We start from the raw sequence: 22,695 nt of genomic DNA, 5'->3' as shown, positions 1-22,695 counted from the left end.
TTCTTATCCCAATTTCTGTTTTCAATGGACATAGTGTGACCACGACAATTTTCATTTTCTGTTATTTCGCAGTTAAAGATAAGTCTGTTTCTTGAACAGTTTCGTTAAACATGGTCGGAAAATAATAATAGATTAGGCACTTTAATTAAATATGAAAAGGTAACGAATTAAAAAAAATGCAAAGGTATAAATTAAATTAGGAACTCCATGCGACATACTTTAATTCAGGTTTTAGCGAAAAATTGTTCTATTTTAACTGTCAATTAAAAATATCAGTAAAATATTATGGCTATCCTTCAATATTTCTTTTTCTTTATCTCCTTCAGAAATATGGTTATTGTGTAATACCCACACAAAAAAGATGTGATGTTGAATATTAAACACAATTTAGGTTTTCTATTTTTTCGGTTCTAAAATAGCTTTGAGAGGTAAGGAACATTTAATCGAAAATTGATGCCCATAAAAAGAGTGTGTGACTGTGAAGAATGGAATTAAAGCCAAATTAGGGGCATGCGATGAAAAGCAGGGGAAGAGTGGGCCACATATGAAGTGTCACCGCATGTTTGATTTGGCGAAGAGGCAATAAAACAAAAGCTTTATAGACGGAGGAGCCACAGATCGAAGTGGACACGTGTCCTGTGGCAATTGAGTTGCGGAAATGGAAGGGACGGTGGTGATGCGTTACGGGTTTGTGGTGTGGGAGGGTGAAATCCGGGCTTTAAAAGCGCAAGTTCTCAGAGGGCATTACTTCCCTTCATAATTCAGTTTTGAACCCAAAGAGCGGGTCGCTGAGATCGGAGAATCCTTTCTTCCAAACGCCATCTCCATCTCCGTCTTCAGGTCACTCTCTCTTCTCTTCTCTTTCATTCGCCGTTTACATTTGACTATCATCGTTATCTCGCATTATGCTTCTGTTTGCCTTGTTCACCGTTTCTGATGCTAGTTATTATGGAATTCTGACTCGTATGCTCTTAGGATTATGCAATCTGTGTTCCGATTATGGAATTATTAGGATTTGTTGAGTTTCTTAGAGTAAGACCGCGTAACATAACCTGTTTGATAAGATCGCAATCTGCAAGTGTCAGAAATGGTTGTCTGATTGTGTTTAGGCAAGTTTCGTTAAAATCAGATCGAAAAATTAGCTGCTGATGAAGTTGCGGATTCTTGTAATCCGCTGGAAATTGCAGACAAATACAGCTGATGTTGCTGCATTGTCATGCACACTCGCAAGTTGATTTTAAAAATCTTGAATCTAATATGAAGATTCGAGTATTATGTTCTCTTCTTTGAATAAAATTAAATAAAATATTTAATAGTATTTGTAGAGAATTTAATTGTGATATGCAGTTAATGTGTATATTTTTAGTGTGAATAAGTAAAGTATTATTTACCATAAAAATGATTGTAATGATTCTCAACTCTGTTGAACTCTAGTTAAATTGAATATGGAAAAAAGTTATTTAAAGTATAAGGTCTAGTTTTTTAAGGAAACTTCTCATTAAACATTTTCAGAAAAGAATGGAATTAGTTTCTGTTTAAAAAATAATCTGACATATTTAGAACTGCACCTCTTGCAATTCAATCACCAACCGTAGGGTGTATCTAGATTCTTGGGAGATTTAAATATAAAAAATTTCGGATCACCCTGTGAAGTAAAGATATCAAACAAGAGAATGATTCCCGTGATTTAGGCCTCTTTAGGTTATATCATAAATTCTGCAAACGTTTTGTTGTAGCCAAGAGCTCAGGATCATCGTAGCCGATATTGCATGTGTAACATTTGTTTAGATTGTGTATGTGAAATGCCCTTGTTCTCAACGTGCTGAGCGGCTTTTTTTTTTTTTTTTTTCTCAGATCTTAAAATAGAAAATGGCAGATGGTGAGGATATTCAGCCACTCGTCTGCGATAATGGGACAGGAATGGTCAAAGTAAGATTCCTTGATGGTTATATTTCCAATTTTTTTTTCCTAAAGTGATTGGATTTACTAGTATTTTTGCTTTCTGTTTTTTTGCATAAATGAGAATGGTACCTTTCACTCTCTATTGATTTACTGTGAGTCTACTGTATTCCAATGTTCTAGGCTGGATTTGCTGGGGATGATGCTCCAAGGGCCGTGTTTCCCAGCATTGTTGGTCGTCCCCGTCACACTGGAGTGATGGTTGGCATGGGCCAAAAAGATGCATATGTTGGGGATGAAGCTCAGTCCAAGAGAGGTATATTAACTCTTAAATATCCCATTGAGCACGGTATTGTGAGTAACTGGGATGACATGGAGAAGATCTGGCATCACACCTTCTACAATGAACTCCGTGTTGCTCCCGAGGAGCACCCAGTTCTGCTCACCGAGGCACCTCTCAACCCAAAAGCTAACCGTGAGAAAATGACCCAAATTATGTTTGAGACCTTCAATACCCCTGCCATGTATGTTGCCATCCAGGCTGTTCTATCCTTGTATGCCAGTGGCCGTACAACTGGTTAGTCACTTCTTCAAGAAAAATATTCTGTTCCATGTTTTAGCTATTCTCTAAAATTGTTAAGCTGGTTATTTTAAACCTTCAATGCTCTGAGAAGGCCCTTTTTGTTCTCCCTGTGACAATGTCATGCTTATGTTGTGGTGGAAGACTCTTTCTTCCTAAGCTGACTAGAAGTAGTAGAGCTGATTTATGAGGTTGTCTAACTTGGCTGTTCTTCATGCTTGTTGAATAAACTTGTGCAGGTATCGTTCTAGACTCTGGAGATGGTGTCAGCCATACTGTCCCCATTTATGAGGGCTATGCTCTTCCACATGCCATCCTCCGTCTTGACTTGGCAGGACGCGATCTCACTGATGCCTTGATGAAAATCCTTACAGAAAGAGGTTATTCCTTCACTACCACCGCTGAGCGTGAAATCGTAAGGGATGTAAAGGAAAAGCTGGCTTATATTGCCCTTGATTATGAGCAAGAGCTTGAAACATCAAAAACTAGCTCTTCTGTTGAGAAGAGCTATGAGTTGCCTGATGGACAGGTTATCACCATTGGGGCTGAGCGTTTCCGATGCCCAGAAGTTCTCTTCCAACCATCCATGATTGGAATGGAAGCTGCTGGCATTCATGAGACCACTTACAATTCGATCATGAAATGTGACGTTGATATTAGGAAGGACTTGTATGGCAACATCGTTCTCAGTGGTGGTTCTACCATGTTCCCTGGTATTGCGGACAGAATGAGCAAGGAAATCTCAGCTTTGGCCCCTAGTAGCATGAAGATTAAGGTGGTTGCTCCACCTGAGAGAAAGTACAGTGTCTGGATTGGTGGCTCTATCTTGGCTTCTCTCAGCACTTTCCAACAGGTAAAGAATTATTTAAAGACTACCAGTTATTTTAATTGAAATTGCGTAATGTGGCGATACTAATATAATGACATGATGTTTGAAATGCAGATGTGGATTGCAAAGTCTGAGTATGATGAGGCTGGTCCTTCAATTGTACACAGGAAATGCTTCTAGATGCTCCTTGGTGGGGTCGGCGATAGAAAATACGGCCTCCTCGTTTTATATTATAAAATTTTGGGTTGTTAAATCAGTTTACTGGGTTGATGGCGGAGTAAATTCTTTGATTTGATATTTTTTTATCATTGGCAGTTGTTGAACGCCTCTCACCTTATACTTTGTTCTACATGATAAGGAATGGGTCCCTCAATATAACCCTTACTTTCATACCTTAATTATTATATGGGCTAACAAACTAAAACCTACAACTATGGCTATGGCCTAAGACAATTTACACCACAACATACATTTTTTATCATTCAAATTTATCCAACGAATTAAATTCGAGGATGAAATATTTTTTATTTATTTTTAGAGAATTTATTATATTGGTTTTTGCACGCTTTTAATAAGAATTTAAAACACTTTACTCAATTCAATATATAAATATCTTTACTAAAAAAATATAAGAATTTCAAGTAAAAGAAAAATTAATTGTAAAATTAAAATTGTTTAATTTAAAAGTTGAGTCACTTATAATCGAAAATAATACTTACATTAGGGCTCGTTCATTGGACGAATAAGATAAAAGCATATGTGATATGCTAAAATGAGATATGGTATGATAAAAATAAGATAATATAAAATCATATCAAATATGTCATACACAAAAAATTAAGTTTAAATGCTAGTTTTTTTAATTAACATTTCATATAATTTTTTAAAAGTTGACTTTTAATTCAACTTTATTTTTATGAATTATGAAAATTATTATAAATAAATAAAATTTAACCAACTTATAAAAATTTATATTTTATTTATCTAAATAGTTTTAATGTTATAAAGAAGTTATATAAGATTTAAAATTATAATTAGTATCTAAAAAATATTTAAATTATTATTATTTAAATTAATATTTTAATAAAAGATATAGTTTAAATTTATGTATCACAATAATTATAAATATAAATCCATATAATATAATATGATATATTATCATATAAATTAATATTAAAAAAATTATATAAATTTTATTTTGTTTATATAGTTAACTTTTCTTAAAACTATAAATAAGTTATATATTTTTGTAAAATTAATATTATAATAAAAATATTTTTTCAAATATATTTGAATAATTAAATGTTTGTTTTAATTATTATTATAAGTTAAATTTATGTATAAAAACTCACGTTTGACGTTCATTTCTGCCCGTAGGGTATGAGCAATCCAGTCATATGTTTCGTAATAAAGACTCAAGTCAAAAGAAGAGAGGAGGAATTGTGTATAAAAATATCGGTGGTGCGATTTTGCATGATAAAATATATTAGCTTATAAAATATTAAGTAAAAATATAATGTTCTCAATTTTCAAAAAATGTGAAAAATCACATTCCTTTTAGATTCTGTTGACAAATGGTAGAATGACCGAAACATATTGCTTTTGTTAAATATAAAACTTAATAGAAACAAATATGATCTAAAATAAAAACAAATATAATGTAAAATAAAAATATATGTTTTTAGATAAATATGAATACCTACGTATATTTTATTGGATAGAAATCAATCTTAAATACGAAAAATTCTCTAAGTAAGAAAAAGATGAACCCGATTTTTTTAATGGTAAAGAACCAGTTCCCTAAAGTGCTTTGTAAAATACATTGCGATTCAACTTTGTTAGAACCGATTAGTTTATAATTAACATCTATAAGGAAATTAAAACTTTATAATAAATTATTATGCAAATTTTGTTCCTACTTATAAAGCTAAACAATTTTCTAGTCGTTGTCATTATAAATTGACATATTTATTTACTGAAGAAATAACTTTTATTGTAAGGTTACTTTTTCACAAGTCTTTAATAAAAAAGATTGATCTACCAAAAAGCTACCTAAGTTTTGTTTCCTTGAGACCACACAACACAAGCAAAAATGCACACACACGGCACACATTGAAGACAGAAGTGACATACCACGCGGCATCATGAAGTCAGTGCAAAAGTCAAGCCTTCCTCTTTGTAGTTTCAAGAGAAAATGATCACTGAAAAATAAATAAATCTCCATCAAACTCGCCCTTCATTTTTCCTTTTCCCATTGCCACTCTAAACTATGGAGCTTCAACTTCCTCTCCATGCCTTCTAACGCTCTACACTTCTCAACTCAACCACCCCACCTCATGGCCATGGATGACTATGAATGTGATGAGAAGGTCCACGTGGCAGTTGGGAAGTCCCTTAAGAAAGACACCACTTTGATTCAATGGTGTTTCACCCATTTCAGCAGTGCACATATATGCTTACTTCATGTTTATCGACCTTCTACTATGATCCCCACACTATGTAAGTCTTGGTCTTTCATATTCATGTTTCAGCACTTCTTTTGAATTTGGATTTTGGTTTTCCCCCTTTGAATTTTGCTGTCAATTTAGCTCCTTTTTTGTATTTTGGCACTTTGGCAGGCTCAAGGTTGATAATTGAAGTATATATAGTATATTGGTTATTGAGAATTTTTCATCATATCCCATGATTTGATTCGTGTAAAGTTGAAATCTTGTGCAGTAGGAAAATTGCCAGCATCCCAAGCTAGTCCTGAAGTCGTGTCTGCTTATAGAATAGAGGAAAGAGAAGACAGCAAGAGGCTTATGGAGAAGTACTTGAGCCTTTGCCGTGCAGCTAAGGTATGCAGGCATCTCTTTGCGTATTTATAGTCACAACAAATAGGAGATTATAGGCTATAATTTTAATGCTGATTTCCGCTTGTTCATCTGCACTATGGTTAAATTTTTGTTGATTTCATTTATGATGGAAGAAGTTACTTATTTTTTAATTTTATTTTATGGCCTTTGGAAATGTTTACTGGTAAAGCTCTGAGTCATCATTCTGTTTTCATGTTTCTCCCTTCAGAATATGAGTAGTTATAACTGAAATTTTCTTTTGTTTAAACTATCTCATTATGTACTATATGTAATGCAAGTTGTGGGAAGACCGCAATTATTAATGGTCTTTGTTAAAGTAATTTGTTTTCAGGTTAAGGTAACTAGTATCATTGGTGAAGCTGATCAAGTTCAGAAAGGGATTGTAGATTTGGTTACTGTGCATAATATCAGGAAGCTTGTTATTGGAGCAATAACCCCAGAAAAGTAAGTAATGCATTGATCACCAACAAATTCTGTCAGACAGAGGAAATTTTTCTAGCTTGCAATAAACAGCTTATTCACTTCTTTAACCCCTTCTAGTTCAGAAATGTTAATGTTATTCTCTTATCTCTCCATGTTTATCTTTTCTGTAGACTGAGACTGACATATCTATGACTTCCTCTGCTTTTATAACTTGAACCATTAAATATACTCCAGTCATTTTCTTACCTTTCCTTTTTACAAAAATAATGGAAAAATGCAGTTGCATGAAACTCAAAAGGAATTCCAGTAAAGCAAACTTTGCAGTTAAAAATGTTCCTCCATTCTGTGAAATATGGTTTGTCTATAAAGGTAAACACATTTGGACAAGAGAAGCTTCTGAAACTCCTTGTTTTGTGTCTTCCCATGCTCAACCTGAGACTACAACGGCAGAGAGCTTGAGTTGTAGATCATTTCAATATGGTACAAATGAATTATTCCATTCAGAATGTCTTCAATCAAATTCTACAAGGACTACACGAAGTACAGTTCCCAATGAAATTATTGAAGCAGAAGCCACTTTTTCATCCAAATCATCCAGTTGCAATAGTTATTGTTCTCCCCAACATTCAGCTAGTCCGCATATAGATACTCATTCAGAGCCTGAGGAAGAAAAAATAGATAGTCAACTTATTGAAGCCAAAGCAGAAGCTAATGCTGCAACAGACAAGGCCCTTGTGGAGCTGTTCAAGTGCAAAAGGTTGGAATTCAAAGCCATTGAGGCCATTAATAAGGTAAGCATGACCTAATCTAGAAGTTTTGAAGTGTCCTTGTAAAGAAGCCTTTGCACCTTGTTCCTTATAAGGAATGCTGCCAGGCAAATTATTGCTTGCCATGAGGGATCAAGTATACTTTCTTGCATAACTAAGTAACAATGATATAGTATTAATGCATGAAGATTCAAGAAAAAGGCCATCTGAAAGATACTAGGATTCTGTAAATAAATTTTCTGAAACATAGATGTTTAGTAAAAATTGTAGAACAGACCAGGAAGTAGTAGCAAGAACCGGTTTTCCCAAATTCATTGAAGTGCCCAAGTTTATTGTTGAGAAATTTCATGGATGCAACGCAATGCAATTTCACTACATATCTCCAAATTAATGACTTGTGGTGATATTTAGTATATATATATATATATATATAGTTTTTTCTGATATTTCACAGGGCTTCTGTTCCAACACGAGTTATTAATCTTTCATCAGGTGGACTTTTTTGAATCTGCCCATGCACATGAAGTAAAGCTCAGAAAAGAGGTTGGGGATGCAATGAGCGCTACAATACAGGAGCAACGGATGTTCTTGGAGGAGAAAGAAGAAATTTCTAGAGAACTGGAAAGGACCACAAGAAGTATTTCCCTTCTAGAAAATTGTGTACATGAAATCAACAGTAAGCTAGATGAAGCTACACATGAACTATCACTAATTCAAGCATCCTCCTCAAACCTGCAGCATGAAAAGCAGGAAATCAGACGACAGAAAATGGAAGCCCTACACTGGCTTGAGCGGTGGAAAAGTTGTGGACATGTTGGAGCAGATCACTGCATCATTGGGTTTTCCGAAGAATTTCCGGAATTGGCAGAATTTTCATTATCAGATCTTCAAAACGCAACGTGCAATTTTTCTGAGAGTTTCAAAGCTATGGAGGGTGGATATGGTTCTATTTATAAGGGAGAAATGTTGGGTAGAACAGTTGCTATAAGGAAGCTCCATTCACACAACATGCAAGGATCAGCAGAGTTTCATCAAGAGGTCAGTTTTCCCAGCCTTTCTGCTTTGAGATATTTATCTTTTAGAGCATGAGAGGATCATTGGAAAAATGTTATGCTTCAGAAATTGGCAAGTTTCACTCAACTGAACACACTAACTTTCAATTCTTATGAAATTGTAGAGGATATAGAAAACTAGAAGACTTCTCATTATCTTCTAAAAAACAAAACAAAGGTTCTATAAATAATTCTGGCTCCCAACAAAATTTGTTTTCCTAAGCCAGAATTAGATAAGCGTCAACTAATAGAATTTTAATTCTGTTCACAAATTGTTATTACAAATTCCCCCCTACAAAACAGGACTTGTCCCCAAGTCCTTTACACTGCTCTCCACTCAAAATCTGGATATTGAGTTTGCAATTCAGGTAATTCTTTCCATGTTGCATCCTCGGATTGGTCTGTTCCCATTGAACTAATACTTCAATAATGGGCCTGTTGTTCTTTTTCATCCTTCTATCCAAAATCACCATAGGTTTGACGACTAAGTCTCCATCTTCATTGAATGTGGACAGTTGTTGTGAAACGACATGGCTGCCATGATACTTCTTCAATAGGAACACATGAATGCATTATGAATTCTGGTGTCCTCTGGAAGATCCAATCTGTATGCCACTTTCCCAATTCTTTCAATAATTTTGTAGGGTCCATATACCTTGCTGATAACTTATGAAAAGATGTGTTTGCCAAAGAATGTTGCTTGTATGGTTGAATCTTTAGATACACAAAATCACCACAATTAAATTCTTTGTCTATCCACTTTCTGTCAGCATACATCTGCATCCTTTCATGAGCTTTACAACGGTTCTCCTTCAACATTCTTCCAATCTGATCCCTTGTCTGCATAGTGTAGTCTAATGCCTCAATTAAAATTTCTCCATTATCTACCAAACTAGGAATTGTAGGAGCATATCCATATAAAGCTTCAAACGGTGTCATTTATGTGGTGGTATGAAACTTTGTATTATGTATTATACGAGAGTTCTCCCTTGGCTAAATGATTTGTTCCTCTTTAGGCATTCTCCCTGTAGCACATCTCAAATAAACCTCTATGGACTTGTTGAGGTTCTCCGTTTGTGGTCCATCGGTTTGAGGACTGAAAGTTATGAATCTTAACAATCTAACACCATGTGATTGCATTAATCCATTCCAGAAAGTACTCATGACAAATTCTATCTCGGTCATGAATGATTTCCTCTAGCCAACTATGGAACCGGACCACTGTATTCATGAATAATTGTGCTACTTTTGCTGCACTAAAAGGGTGAGCTAAGGCTATGAAATGAGCATATTTAGTGAGTCTATCAATGTCTATAATATTGCGCTCATCAAGTGTGGGATTTAGGCAAACCTGTGATGAAGTCCATAGAAATATACTTCCATGCTCTATTAGGAATCGACAGAGGTTGAAGAAGCCTGCAGGTAGTTGATTTACAGATTTGAACCGGTGACAGATGACACATTCCCTAATCCATCTCTTCACATCCCTTTGTAGTCCCTTCCCATAAAACTGCTCCTTATCTTCTATAAGTGAGACAGAACCAAAATGACCACCAATGAAAGAAAGAATCATGAAAATGACTCAGAACTTATGTCTTATGTCTTGTTGATCACTAATGACAACCTTGCCTTTTCTTTTCAATACAATATCATCAAAAGTGTAGTGCTTATAAGGCTGTTGTGCAAGTCTGATCTTGTCCACCAATTTCTGTATATCCTCATCAATTTTATGTATATCCTCATCATGTGTAGTTTTTCCATTTTAAGCATACTGTTTATATCATGTGTAGTCTTTCCATTTTAAGCATACTGTTTATATCATGTGTAGTCCCTTAACAAGCCCTCGAGCCTCCTTTGAGCCGCCTTCTTAATAGAAGCCGTTGGGTGACCCCGAAAAGAAGAAAAGAAAGATCGAAATAGAGTAGAGGTAATGGTGGAACGAATGGTAGTCAAAAGCAGCTGAACTCAATCCCAATGGCTACCAGTGTCAGCTTCTAGGGATAGTAGGAGCTCCAGTTGCTCTAACCATTCTAGTGAACCGGTCAAGACCAGCAACTATGAATACCCCAGTAACTAAGCTTTGAATATGCGTTGGTTCCAATCCAGATCTCGTTGTTTGGGTCTCGAGATGAAATTTAGTATGACATCTTCATCAATTTTTCATCGTTTTGTAATATTGATATGAACTCCATGTATGGTAGCATAGCCGCTCCCAGGTAGAGGAGGGGCGTGTTAGGCCATCGACATCCCAAGTAAACCAATTGATATTCCAAACATGCAACACTAACAGAAATTATAAGATGACTTTAAACACTTCCAAAGCATTGAGGATTTCCTCAAGTACTTTTCCCTTTTCAAACTGCAAGAACACACATTAATACATGGGAACAAGACCCTGACCATGTCTTAGGCTTTTTCTTTTCCTTTAATTTTAGCTGAGAAAGTGTCATATATTACTTTCAAATTTCTCCAACAAAACCATCAGAATATTATTGTTCTTTATTTCAGCATTTAGAATTGTTATATGAATGAAAACAAATCAATGGATTCTCCTTCTCAAACACCATTATAATGTGTTAAAACATTGTCATTTTTTGTAATTGGTTTTAGTTACAAAAATACATGAATTCTATGATCTGTGAAAATGGAATTTCTGTCTTCTTATGTTATCCTAACCTGTAATTTTCCCTAGCATAGATATTGAGTTTTTAAGAAGAAAATACGTATAGCATCTATTTCTTTCTTGGCTTGACTGTCTACCGTATGGATTTAGCATGCGTGTTTGATGCAACCAATGTTTATGCTTGTGTGACCAGGTTCGAGTTCTTGGTAGTATCCAGCACCCTAATCTGGTTACTTTGCTTGGTGTATGCCCTGAAGCCTGGTCATTTGTATATGAATACTATCCCAATGGAAGTCTTCAAGATTATCTATCCCGAAAAGGAAGTCTTCTCCCTTTGACATGGACTATCCGAGTACGATGGATTTCTGAAATTGCTAGAGCTCTCTGCTTCCTACATTCTTCCAGACCTGAAACTATTATTCACGGTGGTCTGACGCTTGAAACTGTCCTTCTTGACACTGGACTTAGTTGCAAGATATGTGATTTTGGGTTCAGCAGGCTAGTGAAAGAGGAGTCACTTTCTCTTCCTTGTTTTCACTTAAGCACTGAGCCAAAGGGTTCTTTTTCGTATATAGATCCTGAGCTTCAGAGAACTGGAGTACTAACACCTAAGTCTGACGTATACTCTTTTGGACTCATCATTCTGCAACTCCTCACTGGTAGGACTCCAGTTGGATTAGCTGGTGAAGTGCGCAGAGCAATTTCATGTGGAAAATTGTCTTCAATTTTGGATTCTTCAGCTGGAGAATGGAATTCCACAGGGGCAACACGATTGGCTGAACTGGGATTGCAATGCTGCCAACTGAACAGTAGAGACAGACCAGAGTTAACACCCTCTCTAGTGAGGGAATTGAAGCAGTTGTACGTTTCAGAAGAGCGACCAGTGCCACCTTTTTTCTTGTGTCCAATCTTTCAGGTAATTCCTTTTTGTTATTTATAGAACTAGATTTAGTAGTAATATTCATGCAATGACTCAAATGAAATACATAGTATTGCCGATGATTCTACCAGTGATTGTTTCTTAACATTCTTAATTTCATGAATTTAATTTAAGCATGAGACTTGGGCATGGGGCATGTGGCATGAGTTGTAGAGAAAATTTACTAGATCATCACAGTCTTTGTATTTATGTGGGTCATGTTTATTTGGTGTTTCTTCAGGAAATAATGCATGATCCTCAAGTTGCAGCAGATGGATTTACTTATGAAAGGAAGGCCATAAGAGAATGGCTGGAATATGGGCACGAAACTTCTCCTATGACTAATTTAAAATTGAGTTACCTGCATCTCACTCACAATAATGCACTTCGATTTGCTATTCAAGACTGGCTTTGCAAATCTTGAAGTTCCATTAATTCATTTATCATTGTTGTAAATATCTACATTTTTTTTTGCATGATTGTATTGCCTTTTTTTATTGCTTTCTAACTCATATCAATCATCCTTAAGGCTTTAATGATAAGAGACGCCAAATCGAGATGGAATAACACTTTTAGTCTCTTCTACTTATTGACTGTAATTGAGGAATATATAAAAGTAGTAAGTTTCTAGATTTATCGGATTTGAGACATTAATTAATCTTTTAAAAACTCAGTAAGATCTTATGAAATTGCTTTAATCTATCTTGAACTTACTCAAATCATTAACACATACAAAATAAACAAGATGCCATTTTCCCCTGATTAGTGAATGGCTGTCTATGCCCAACTTCAACAGGCTATGTGATTCGGTTAAAGTAGCTATAGAAGGTTGAATGCCTGCACAGATTACGGTCTCCCATGTGTTTAAGGATAACAAATTTGTTTTCTTTTCTAAGTTAAAATTAATTGATCACTCCAATTTTGGAGGAGTGAAACGAGAGAATTTTATTAAAGGTTAAAACCAGTTAACTCATCATATTTTTTCTACTAGTATGAAAAATTATCTCAATAGATTCAAAATATGGAGAAATGTATTACATAATGGCAAACACTGTCATCTTTGTTCAGTAGCAAACCGTGATATTGAGGGGAAGTTCTGGCAGTAACACGATAGTTACCAATATTCAGGAATGGAAAATGCAATTTGCAGACAACTGGAACTTGTTGGCTTCATTTAAATCTTCAAATTGTTTCAACACCCTTGTAGTATTCCCTCTCTAGCAGAAAGCAAGGAGGCAGTGCCATGCAATTCAGTAGAATTAAAGGGGTGATCATCTTCTGTTTTGATGATTCCAAGCCTGGAATCTTCTTCGCCACTATCCAAAAGGGATTTGGACTCCCCTTTCATGTTCCATAGATGGAACTCCTCCTTACTAGGGTCCTTGTTTTCTTTAGCATTTGCTTCAGATTTCTGAAGCATTTGACTGTTGCCTAGATCATTCTGGTATCCCTTGGCTTCCACACTATCCAAGGACTCGAAAGTTCCACCTTGATGGCCAGGAGATTTCACAGCTACTGTGTCCACATCCACACCATTGTTAGAACAAGAGGACTTGTTTTCCTGATCTTCATGGTTATTCAAGTCCGAGTCATATCTCCTGAGTGTGATTGGCATTGATTTCTCACGTAGAATTCCTTGTGCTGGAGTTGACCGATGGGAAAAACTTCCAAAACCTTCAATTCCTCTAGATAACCTTCTAGCTTGTTTTCTCTCTTCCTTTAGAACAGTTACTTCCTCCAGCAGATTCACTATCCTCTCTGATTTCTTTCTGACAGTTAGCCCCCAATTAAACCTACAAACATCAAAATGCACTCATTTTGTTTTGCAGGACCCGTGTCAAGAGGAAGAAAATTAACAAGCATATATTTTTAGGCAAGAGATGCAAAAATAAGAACATACCCACTTACCCAGTGTCATCAATATACTGAAAACTTCTCATCTGGCTGATAACATTTTTGTCACTCTTAAATTCCTCTGCAACACTCTCTGGTCCATGAGTCAACAGGTGCTCAAGCACGATCAGGGAATTGTAAGAGACCCTCCAATTCTTCTTTTCAAATTTCAGGAACCTGTTTTGGATTTGTAAGTCATTCATCCATGATGGGTTAATTGACACAGGAAACATGCTAAGGCAAAAAAAAGGGTCCCCGGAAACACCTTTTATGCAGAATCTCCACAATCCTCCAATAATCATCTAACTCAAAAGCAGCCCTTGAAATTGATCGGAGAGTTCTGGAATCTAGAGGATTTCCACTAGTTGCCTCTTCTGTCATCCTGCAAATGGTAAAACACATCCACACAGGAAAAAAAGAGAGAGGATGTATTAGAAATCCTAGAACTAGTATTGGTTATGAAACAAATTAAAGGGTGATCATTGATCAAAATAACAAATCAAAATCTCATCGATGATCTCATAAAAAGAATTAGACTTACAGTTCTGCAGGGGTGACATCTGTTAGAGCTAATCTAGCAGTTTTGATTTTTTCCTTGAGGTAGAAAGAAGCTTGCTTTTTGAATTCATGGAACAAGGGCGTGCTCATTTTGCTGCTGCTAGTTTTGTTCAACGATACTGGACATATCTAAACTTAATTCATTTGTGATGGAACATTGTGAAGAAAAAGGTGAGAAGAGAAAGTGGTATTGGTTTGAGTTGGGACAAGTAAAACAAGCGAGTTATTACAAGTTACAACTAATCCTACCATACACCAAATTCAACACTATTAATTATCAAAATGACGTGAAACTGCGGCAATATTGATGCTCTGAGGAAAAAATAATGGATTTAAACCGTACACTGATTTATGAAAACAAAGTGTGAGTGACTTTGGTGCTTGGACTTTGCATAGAGAAATTTTATAAATTTTCGCACATGCTTTGTCAAGTTGTAATTACTTTAGGTTTTGATTTTCTTTTCCAGTATTTGAAATCACAATCGCGTACGTGAGAAAAAGTCAAGATCTTGGGGGTCATCACTTGGAGGGTTTGAATTTTTGAGTTTGATTATTGTGAATAAGTCATAGTTTAAAGTTTTTCCCTCCTTCCAGAAGGGTTATAAGTACGTGCGTGAAGGTTTATATGTCAAAATCATGACACTGTGGACCACAATACCTTCTCCATTTTCATCTTTCTTAATTATAATATATGCTTTCTATTCATGTCATTTTGGTAATCTTTTTTAATATGTTACGAGTTTAAGCCCATCAACACAGTATCGTACTTTATATGCTAAAAGGGGGTGAACCCAGGTTACGTCCAAAGAACCATGCTTCATGAGACTTTCTGAGTTTTCTATACATATATATAGTCTAATGTATTGTAACTTTGATATGAAAGAAAAGTGTGATAAAAAATTCATTATAGATAAATTTAGACTTCACATTAAAAATATAGTTTTATAAAGTTTAATTAAGTTTAGAATATCTTCATATACACACATTTTGAAATGTAGATACGTGAGAGGAAATCAAATATACTTTATTCTGAGGAGCCATTAGGGCATTGGAAATTTCGCCCGAATTGATTGAAGAATGATTTTAGTTGTGGCACGTTCCTCTTAACTTTTTAGCCCCAAAGACCGTCTTCTACCAAAATTTTCAGTTTTCAGTTGTTGAATTGAGCAGATTGTGAGTTTTGGAACAAAATACAGAAATTTCTTGTGAAACAACAAAAACATAATTGATCGAATGGGATATATACATAATCAGCACTTTGCACTAAGCACCAATTGATGTAATTGCGTTACATTCAATGGGTTATTATATTCCTTTCGTCTTATGTTTTTGTTATTTAGTGACGTGTATTTTAAAAAATAATAATTACATGTATAGAGAAATTAAAGTTATATTAATATGCACGACGGATATAGGAAACGGGATATATATATATATATATATATATATAAATAAATTGATAATAAGATTTATGTGCATAAGTATGTTTTAAGTTTGTTTTTGGAGAATAAATATGTTTTCTTATGACTGGTTCAAAAAAATTTGTTTTATTTTTATAATTATAATAAAAATTTATACAATTAATATATTTTTTCTTTTTAAAATTGTGTTAGAACCATACTATAATTGTAAAAAATTCCACAAATATTTTTTGAATCAGACACTTCACTGTTCTGCAAGTGTTATACAAGTGTCAGTGTCCCATACGAGTATTTGACACCGACACGTCATTTAAGAGGAGTGTCCGAGACGCTATCAAATATTACACTTGCTTAGATTTTTTTTTTAAAAAAAGTCACTGTTGCATTGAAAATAATTCGTTTTTAAAATATATTAACATGTGAATTGTTTGATCACTTAATTATTATTTTTCAATTTTAATAAAACTTAACATGAATAATTATAATCATTGCGATATAAAATTGTATTTAACAATTAAATTGGCAAATAACACAACACAATTTTTATTAAACATTACATACATTAATAAATTTATATAAAAGAGTGACTTTTATCAATCTAACAATTAAACTAAATTATAATTTTATATCATCATTTAAAATTGAATAACAGCTTTTTAGTCATCAAATTAGTCATATTTTAATATATTTTGAAAAATATATATTATATTAATTTTGATTCACATAAAATGAGGTATCAAATAATTTTAATATGAAAGAAATTCTCTCTCTCTATCTATATATATATATATATATATAAATTAAAAAAACTTTATTGAGATGAAGAAATTAAGCTGGACATAGTCTAAGATTGATTGATACAAACATGAAACTTTATATATTTTTGTTATCTAAATATGGAACTAACTATGTTGGATAAAAAAAGAAATAAAGTAAAAAGGAGTTTGTTTATTAAATTAATATGATGAGGTTGTTTATTTATTGTATGGTAAGGGAGAGAGAATGAGTAAACACTAGATTTAATGCATCAAAATGAGTGCATAAGGAACAGTGCATGAAATTTAATGACAGTTATAAGGTGACAGATAGTATTCATTTAATTCTCCATAAATGGTAGCTACCAGTTTCTACAATTTTTAATTAATTAATTTCCGATTTCCATAGTATAAGTAGTAGAAGAAATAACACACCCACGTGTCTTTACAAGGATTACCAGTATTAATTCTCAATTTCAACTATTTCAAAAATCAATAAATGAGTAGGAAAAAAATGAAAGGGAATTTTTCATTTTTATTTGTTAAAATTAAATGCAAAAAAAACTTTTCCAGATTGATTAAACAAATCAGATGAGAGAAAATATATATCATATTTAATTATTATCATTTTACCCTTGAAAAAAAAATTAAAATATTTTTCGTGGAAAGTGTACAAATTGACCAGGTTATGTTATTGTTCGCAACCGTGTATTTTTAATTTAAATATTAATCAGTTTGATGAAATTACAGTAATTTTAAATTATTATTGTGAGATAAAAAAAAAAATTGAATACGTCCATGCTTATTGAATATTCTTATGTTTTTGAATTTTTTAATAAGTACATTTTCAGTATATACTTAAATTTTTTCAGTATAAAAAATTATATAATTAATATCTAAAATAGTAAGAGGCAGATATGAACACGAGTATGTATATATATATAAAACATATGAATAAATATTTAATAAGAAACTCAAAGTCACGTCCATCATATTATCTTCCCTAATTTAAATAAAAAAACGATTATTTTGTATATAAATTCTAATTCTATATAGCGTCATAACGCCTTAGAAACATAGCATTCAACCTTTTGTTTATGCTCTTTTATAAATTATTTGGTCAAAGATTGATTTTAAATAGACTTACGTTACGTATGGTGGGAACTGCATAAAATGGACTGATGCTTAAATTGGTGGGGATTGCTTACTTTCGATTCATTGTTCATTGAACCCTTTCGTATGCAATTTGTAAGTGTCGTCAACCCTTAAATGGTGGAAAAACAATTAAGGTCAAAATCTAAAATTCAAAGTTGATGCTGATAAACACCGTGCCTAATACGAAATCGCACCACATGTTTTTTTTTATTAGAAATTGGCATCAAGAGAACAAAAGCATCATCTGGTTAAAATTCGAGACACGTAAGAGAAGGAGAAAAAAAAGACCATTTGGCTGAACGAATATAGCAACACAAAAAAGAATGCCTGCCACATTGCAAATAGTGCTTCATCCACATCAAATTCAAAAGGCAACACAAAACCTGCATGAAGCTTGGGCCATGTTGTAGGCATTTTGGAATATGTTGCATTTTTTTTAATGGAAAAAGATGCTGATGCACAGATGGCTAGCCCCCCCCATTTACCAACCATAGTTGCAGAAAGTGATGGAGGGTGCTAGTGCATTCTGCACGACCAAAAGATTATTAAGGAATGACTTTTATTACAAAAATTACAATTTTATGTGAGTTATAATCAACAAAATCATCCAGCTTTTACAACTTTACAGTCCTCACCACCCACTTAATTGCACAACTAAGCTCTGTGCTTAGTTGGTGTTTCACAAAAAAGGTGAGTAGGGAGGGGGAAAACAGCAAAAAGGATGCCTCATATATATCTCATATCTTCTCCCTCCTTTTTTTTGGTATATGATAATATATATGCTTTTCAGTATACTTATTTATACACATGATCTCCATATCCTTCCCTCCAAAGAAATAACAATGATGGAAACATCATCATGGTAACGGCGCCTATCACCCTGTGGAATTTCGAGCAACTCGTGAAACACCAACCCTGAAAATGAACATGCCAAAAACATCAGTTTGTAAAATGCAGTTGTGAGATCTTTTAAGTGAAATTGCTTTTGCTGGTTGTTGTTATCAGTACCAGCTTTCTTTGCAGCACGAAATAACACTTCTTCAACCAAATGCTGAGCCGGGTCTCCCTCAGGTTGTAATGTGATGAAATGCTCAACTTCAGCCACTGCCTCTTCGTTTGACAAGTACTGATAGAGCCCATCGGAGCATAGAATCAAAAATTTGTCCTTTGGACCTAATCTGTGGTGTTTTAGATATGGTAGGCAGCTGATGTAAGGAGAGTTTCCTACGTAGTCTATTCTAAACATCTCCAGAAGTGCGTTGTTCCACTTGGGCTGCAAAAGATTACCACTAGAAATAAGAAAATGCAGAATATTGTCCATTTAGAGCATAGATAGAACATGCTGCACAGATTTCTAAAGATGCGCTGATAATTCATGGTTCAATTTTCCATTTTCTGATAAGAAACACGTTACCAATATGTGACTAATTTTGCACTCCACAATAATGATATCTAATTTGAGCATCACAACAAATACCAACAATAACAATTTTTGAAATCCTTATATTCCTAGGATCAGGCTAGTTATTGGATCTAAAGAACCTTATGTGGCAACAAAAAGAAATGTGGAAGAGAGTATATCTTGTTATTGCAAAATATGAAAACCATTGAATTATCCCATACGTTGTTGATTGATTCCCTTGCCGTTCATGTTAAAGACTGTAAAGTAGGATGAATAATTGAATACATTTGGATATATCAGTAAACAATAGATACCAACCTGTTTGAGAAATCCGGCACCAAATGCTCGGGTAACCTTGAGAGAACCCTTGACACGGTCATTTACAACAGCACAAGGATCATCCGGGTGCTCCTTTTTAATTCTCTGGATTTCCTGAAATAGAAACCAGATACTCCCAATAAAGACATGCACAAAACAAAAACCTGCCAAAAAAAGTAATCAAACAGAGGCAAAGAACTTACTTCTTCAACACTAGTACTATGATCTTTAGTAAGCTGAATCGCACTAAGATTTTGAACCAAGTTGGAGATATCAACATCCCAAGATTCAAGATCATTCATGGTTTCCTCATTGATCCTCTCCAAGTCCTGCTTGATCTTGCCGAGCCAATAATCAGGCTCAGCCTTCTGAGCCAGCACAGCGCGACTATCCCCCACATTCATCACGTAAACATCCTCCCCCTTCATCAACATTACAAGAACACAAGAACCCATCAAGGCAAGTTCAGGATTCTCCATCACCATCTTATCCGCAACATCAAGGTAAGACTCCTCAGTCTTCCTCAGAGCCCGAGAAAGAGCTTCCAAAACATCCGCGTGATTAATCGAACTTACTGCTCCACCAGACCCAGATCGGCTTAAATTCAGTTGCTCCTTCAATCTCCGATCAAGCTCTAACCTCTCCCTGTCCCACTCACACTTCCACCTCCGTTGATTCTCCTCCCACTTATTCGCAGCACCTTTGTACTTGTTCCTCGAATTCCTAACTTTCTTATTAGTACTCTTATAACAGTCGTTATTTTCTTGCTCAACACAGTGAAAACAGGCATCTACATCTTTAACACCTGCAACGTTTGTGACACCTCGCAATACGTCCTCTTTAGGCATCGAATTTTCCGGTGCAGACCCATCATCCCACAGCAACCCTTTCAGCTCCTTGTGCACCGCGGTGTAGAGATTCGAGAGAAGGTAATCAGGGGCATCGGGTCCATTGAAACCGTCATAGATCCCCACGAAAACCCAACCGTGTTCCTCAGACACAACAACATGGACACGATCTTCCCCTGCTTTCCCCTGAGCCCATTGAAGATTCTGACTCTCCATAGAATCATCGTCCTCCAAGCTCCCCTCACTACTCAAATTCACGCTCAGATTCTCATTGTGCTTCTCCGCCGCCGCCACCATCCACTCCGGCTCCTTTACCACTACCCCTTTGATCGGAGCCACAATCGAGTTCTGCCCCCGAGAGAGAGTCTTCGAAATCGCCCTCCGCAAAACACGAATCCACCGACCCTTCCTCGTTCTCACTCTCAAACCTAATCCCAAACCTAAACCCAACCCTCCGTGCGAGAAGCTTCTCGGGAAATGATCCGATCCGTTTCCCTCCCGCTCCATCGGCCCCGAAAAAAGCCCACGATCGATGGGCCCCGACATGAACCCGCGCTCGATGGGCCCCGACATGAAACCCCTCTCCAGCGGGCCTGAGCTCGGAAACCCACCACCGCCCAGGTTCCCCGAGAAGGGCCCTGAGTTCAGCAGGTTCCGCGGAATCGGTTGCAGTGGAAGCGACGCGAACAACGTTGAACTCTCGAACGCCGCCGCTCGGTCGATGCAACCGTAGGAGTACAAGTCCACGAAAGCCGTCGATAACGGCGTCGATGTGTTCGCGCTCACCGACGCCCCCGAGATTGCTCTGAACGTCGTCGTTTCCTCCGAGTGCACCTTCGATGACGATATCCGGGTCGGGTCCGGTCTAACGTAGCAGAACGAGTGACCCAAACCCTCGTCCAGAGGCTCTGTTATTAAAATGGATATATCGTGCTTCCGACGACCCCCACCGTTATTTCCGGTGAAGCACACCGTCAACTTCCCTATGCCGTTTCCCATCGGAACACAAAAACCACCAAAAAAGAAAAAAAAAATTAGACAAGCTTCAACGTTTCTCTCGCGGTTATTCGCTAAAGGACTCTGTTCAGGATTGGTGGAGAAGATGAAGAACTTGAGAGAGAGAGAAGATGTGAGAAGAAAGAGAAGTTGAAGTTGAAGTTGAGATGAGATGAAGAGAGTTAGAGAGAGATGGCGTTGACTTTTAAATAACGTTTTAAAAAAAATAAGAAAATGCACTTGCTTTTTTGCTTGGTGATTTTATGTACAAAAATTGGGGGATTTTTTTGGAGTGAGGCGTTGACTATGTTGAAGATAAAGTAAAACTCAAAGGTTTATGTCCGGTTTTGATATCTTGTTCAATGTTCGGGTACGTTTTGTGTGGAGCGTGGAGTGCACGGGCGGAGGCAAGTGGACGAGATTCGAGTGGGAGGGTCACGGATGGGAGCGATGAATGATTCTGATGGTGAGAGCGTTGTCGTGTTTGTTTGTTGTGTCTTGGGACAAAAAATGGAAGGTGAAATTTAAATGACCCTCATAAATTCTCGTTTTCAATACAAAAGTCAACACGCCAAAAAATATTTTTAAACCTGTTTTTTTTTTTATGGTATTGTAAAGCGTGCCACGGCCGCCGTTGGATCAAGCGGAGGGTGCCCAACACATGAAGGTTGACTCTCCACGTGTCGCTCTTTGATTGCTCTCCACGATGATTTGTCAACTTTAATTTTCCCCTCCTAATATATTTATTTATTTGGAAGTAAGAAAAAAAAAATAGAAAGAAAAAAATGTCAATAATTTCGGCTTTTTGTTTTAATTGAAATGAGAAAAGGGTAATGTAGAGAGAGAAGGAAAAGTTGGGTATTTTTAATTGAATGTGTTGGTGGGGTGGTTCGATATTAGTAATGCTGCCATCACTGCATAGCCTGAATATTTAGGTAATTTGACTAATGTTCATTTAAATGTATCCCATTACTCCATTGACTTTTTTTGTAATTACAGATTCAATTCAATGTTCACATTTATTTGTTTATGTAAACTTGCATTATAATTTTATGAATTTTTTAATCTTTGATATTAGAATCTGATTAAATGGATTATTGACATAGTTTTAAAAAGATTTTGTAAGAGTGGACTTTGTTAGTACATAATGTAAACATCTTTAGCTGCTTCCACGTCAATAATTAAATTCTGTAATCTAATTAAGTCATATAAGAAGAAAAAATGCACTTGACTTTTGTAATCTGTCAGAACATGGTTCTGAACAATTTTCTTACTTTCAAAGTCACATAATTTGTTTTTATTATTATTATTATTATTGATGATGAAAAGGAAAAAGGGAAGGGTCTGAAATGGATTAATAGATGGGTACTTTTGTTTTGATATTATAACCAAAACCGCGTGT

General features: G+C 35.4%; 4 protein-coding genes across 4 annotated transcripts; 2 read left to right on the top strand and 2 right to left on the bottom strand.

Moving 5' to 3' along the window:
* The first annotated feature begins 625 nt into the window (after nt 1-625).
* Nucleotides 626-3,616, top strand: LOC137810997 (actin). The gene is made up of 5 exons (XM_068612537.1): nt 626-840; nt 1,855-1,929; nt 2,083-2,476; nt 2,719-3,332; nt 3,423-3,616. Exons 2-5 carry the CDS (start codon nt 1,870-1,872, stop codon nt 3,486-3,488), a joined length of 1,134 nt encoding a protein of 377 aa, XP_068468638.1. The 5' UTR covers nt 626-840; nt 1,855-1,869; the 3' UTR covers nt 3,489-3,616.
* A 1,774-nt stretch (nt 3,617-5,390) lies between these two features.
* On the top strand, nt 5,391-12,583 carry LOC137819019 (U-box domain-containing protein 33-like). Its single transcript, XM_068622721.1, has 7 exons — nt 5,391-5,807; nt 6,027-6,145; nt 6,495-6,607; nt 6,867-7,377; nt 7,846-8,391; nt 11,222-11,944; nt 12,189-12,583. Exons 1-7 carry the CDS (start codon nt 5,600-5,602, stop codon nt 12,369-12,371), a joined length of 2,403 nt encoding a protein of 800 aa, XP_068478822.1. The 5' UTR covers nt 5,391-5,599; the 3' UTR covers nt 12,372-12,583.
* Nucleotides 12,584-12,849: 266 nt separating this feature from the next.
* LOC137819028 (epsin-3-like) lies at nt 12,850-14,971 on the bottom strand. The gene is made up of 4 exons (XM_068622734.1): nt 14,382-14,971; nt 14,106-14,222; nt 13,856-14,017; nt 12,850-13,740 (listed from the first exon to the last, which is right to left on the bottom strand). The coding sequence occupies exons 1-4, from the start codon at nt 14,486-14,488 to the stop codon at nt 13,140-13,142; spliced, it is 987 nt and encodes a 328-aa protein (XP_068478835.1). The 5' UTR covers nt 14,489-14,971; the 3' UTR covers nt 12,850-13,139.
* A 3,300-nt stretch (nt 14,972-18,271) lies between these two features.
* LOC137810992 (probable protein phosphatase 2C 4) lies at nt 18,272-21,788 on the bottom strand. Its single transcript, XM_068612526.1, has 4 exons — nt 19,653-21,788; nt 19,450-19,563; nt 18,738-19,002; nt 18,272-18,644 (listed from the first exon to the last, which is right to left on the bottom strand). The coding sequence occupies exons 1-4, from the start codon at nt 21,294-21,296 to the stop codon at nt 18,529-18,531; spliced, it is 2,139 nt and encodes a 712-aa protein (XP_068468627.1). The 5' UTR covers nt 21,297-21,788; the 3' UTR covers nt 18,272-18,528.
* Between the last annotated feature and the right edge of the window lie 907 nt (nt 21,789-22,695).

This window comes from Phaseolus vulgaris, chromosome 11, assembly GCF_000499845.2.
Source record: "Phaseolus vulgaris cultivar G19833 chromosome 11, P. vulgaris v2.0, whole genome shotgun sequence".
Lineage (NCBI taxonomy): Eukaryota > Viridiplantae > Streptophyta > Magnoliopsida > Fabales > Fabaceae > Phaseolus > Phaseolus vulgaris.
Note: the sequence above shows the minus strand (reverse complement) of the source record. Positions and strands in the feature narration are given on the sequence as shown.

Coding starts and splice junctions, on each gene's coding strand:
- LOC137810997 (XM_068612537.1), top strand. CDS start 1,870: ATGGCAGATGGTGAGGATATTCAGCCACTCGTCTGCGATAATGGGACA. Junction 1,930..2,082: donor ATGGGACAGGAATGGTCAAA/GTAAGATTCCTT, acceptor CCAATGTTCTAG/GCTGGATTTGCTGGGGATGA. Junction 2,477..2,718: donor TGCCAGTGGCCGTACAACTG/GTTAGTCACTTC, acceptor AAACTTGTGCAG/GTATCGTTCTAGACTCTGGA.
- LOC137819019 (XM_068622721.1), top strand. CDS start 5,600: ATGCCTTCTAACGCTCTACACTTCTCAACTCAACCACCCCACCTCATG. Junction 6,146..6,494: donor GCCTTTGCCGTGCAGCTAAG/GTATGCAGGCAT, acceptor ATTTGTTTTCAG/GTTAAGGTAACTAGTATCAT. Junction 11,945..12,188: donor TCTTGTGTCCAATCTTTCAG/GTAATTCCTTTT, acceptor GTGTTTCTTCAG/GAAATAATGCATGATCCTCA.
- LOC137819028 (XM_068622734.1), bottom strand. CDS start 14,488: ATGAGCACGCCCTTGTTCCATGAATTCAAAAAGCAAGCTTCTTTCTAC. Junction 14,223..14,381: donor GATGTCACCCCTGCAGAACT/GTAAGTCTAATT, acceptor TACCATTTGCAG/GATGACAGAAGAGGCAACTA. Junction 13,741..13,855: donor CAGTATATTGATGACACTGG/GTAAGTGGGTAT, acceptor TGATGTTTGTAG/GTTTAATTGGGGGCTAACTG.
- LOC137810992 (XM_068612526.1), bottom strand. CDS start 21,296: ATGGGAAACGGCATAGGGAAGTTGACGGTGTGCTTCACCGGAAATAAC. Junction 19,564..19,652: donor ATAGTACTAGTGTTGAAGAA/GTAAGTTCTTTG, acceptor TTTCTATTTCAG/GAAATCCAGAGAATTAAAAA. Junction 18,645..18,737: donor TCGTGCTGCAAAGAAAGCTG/GTACTGATAACA, acceptor GTTCATTTTCAG/GGTTGGTGTTTCACGAGTTG.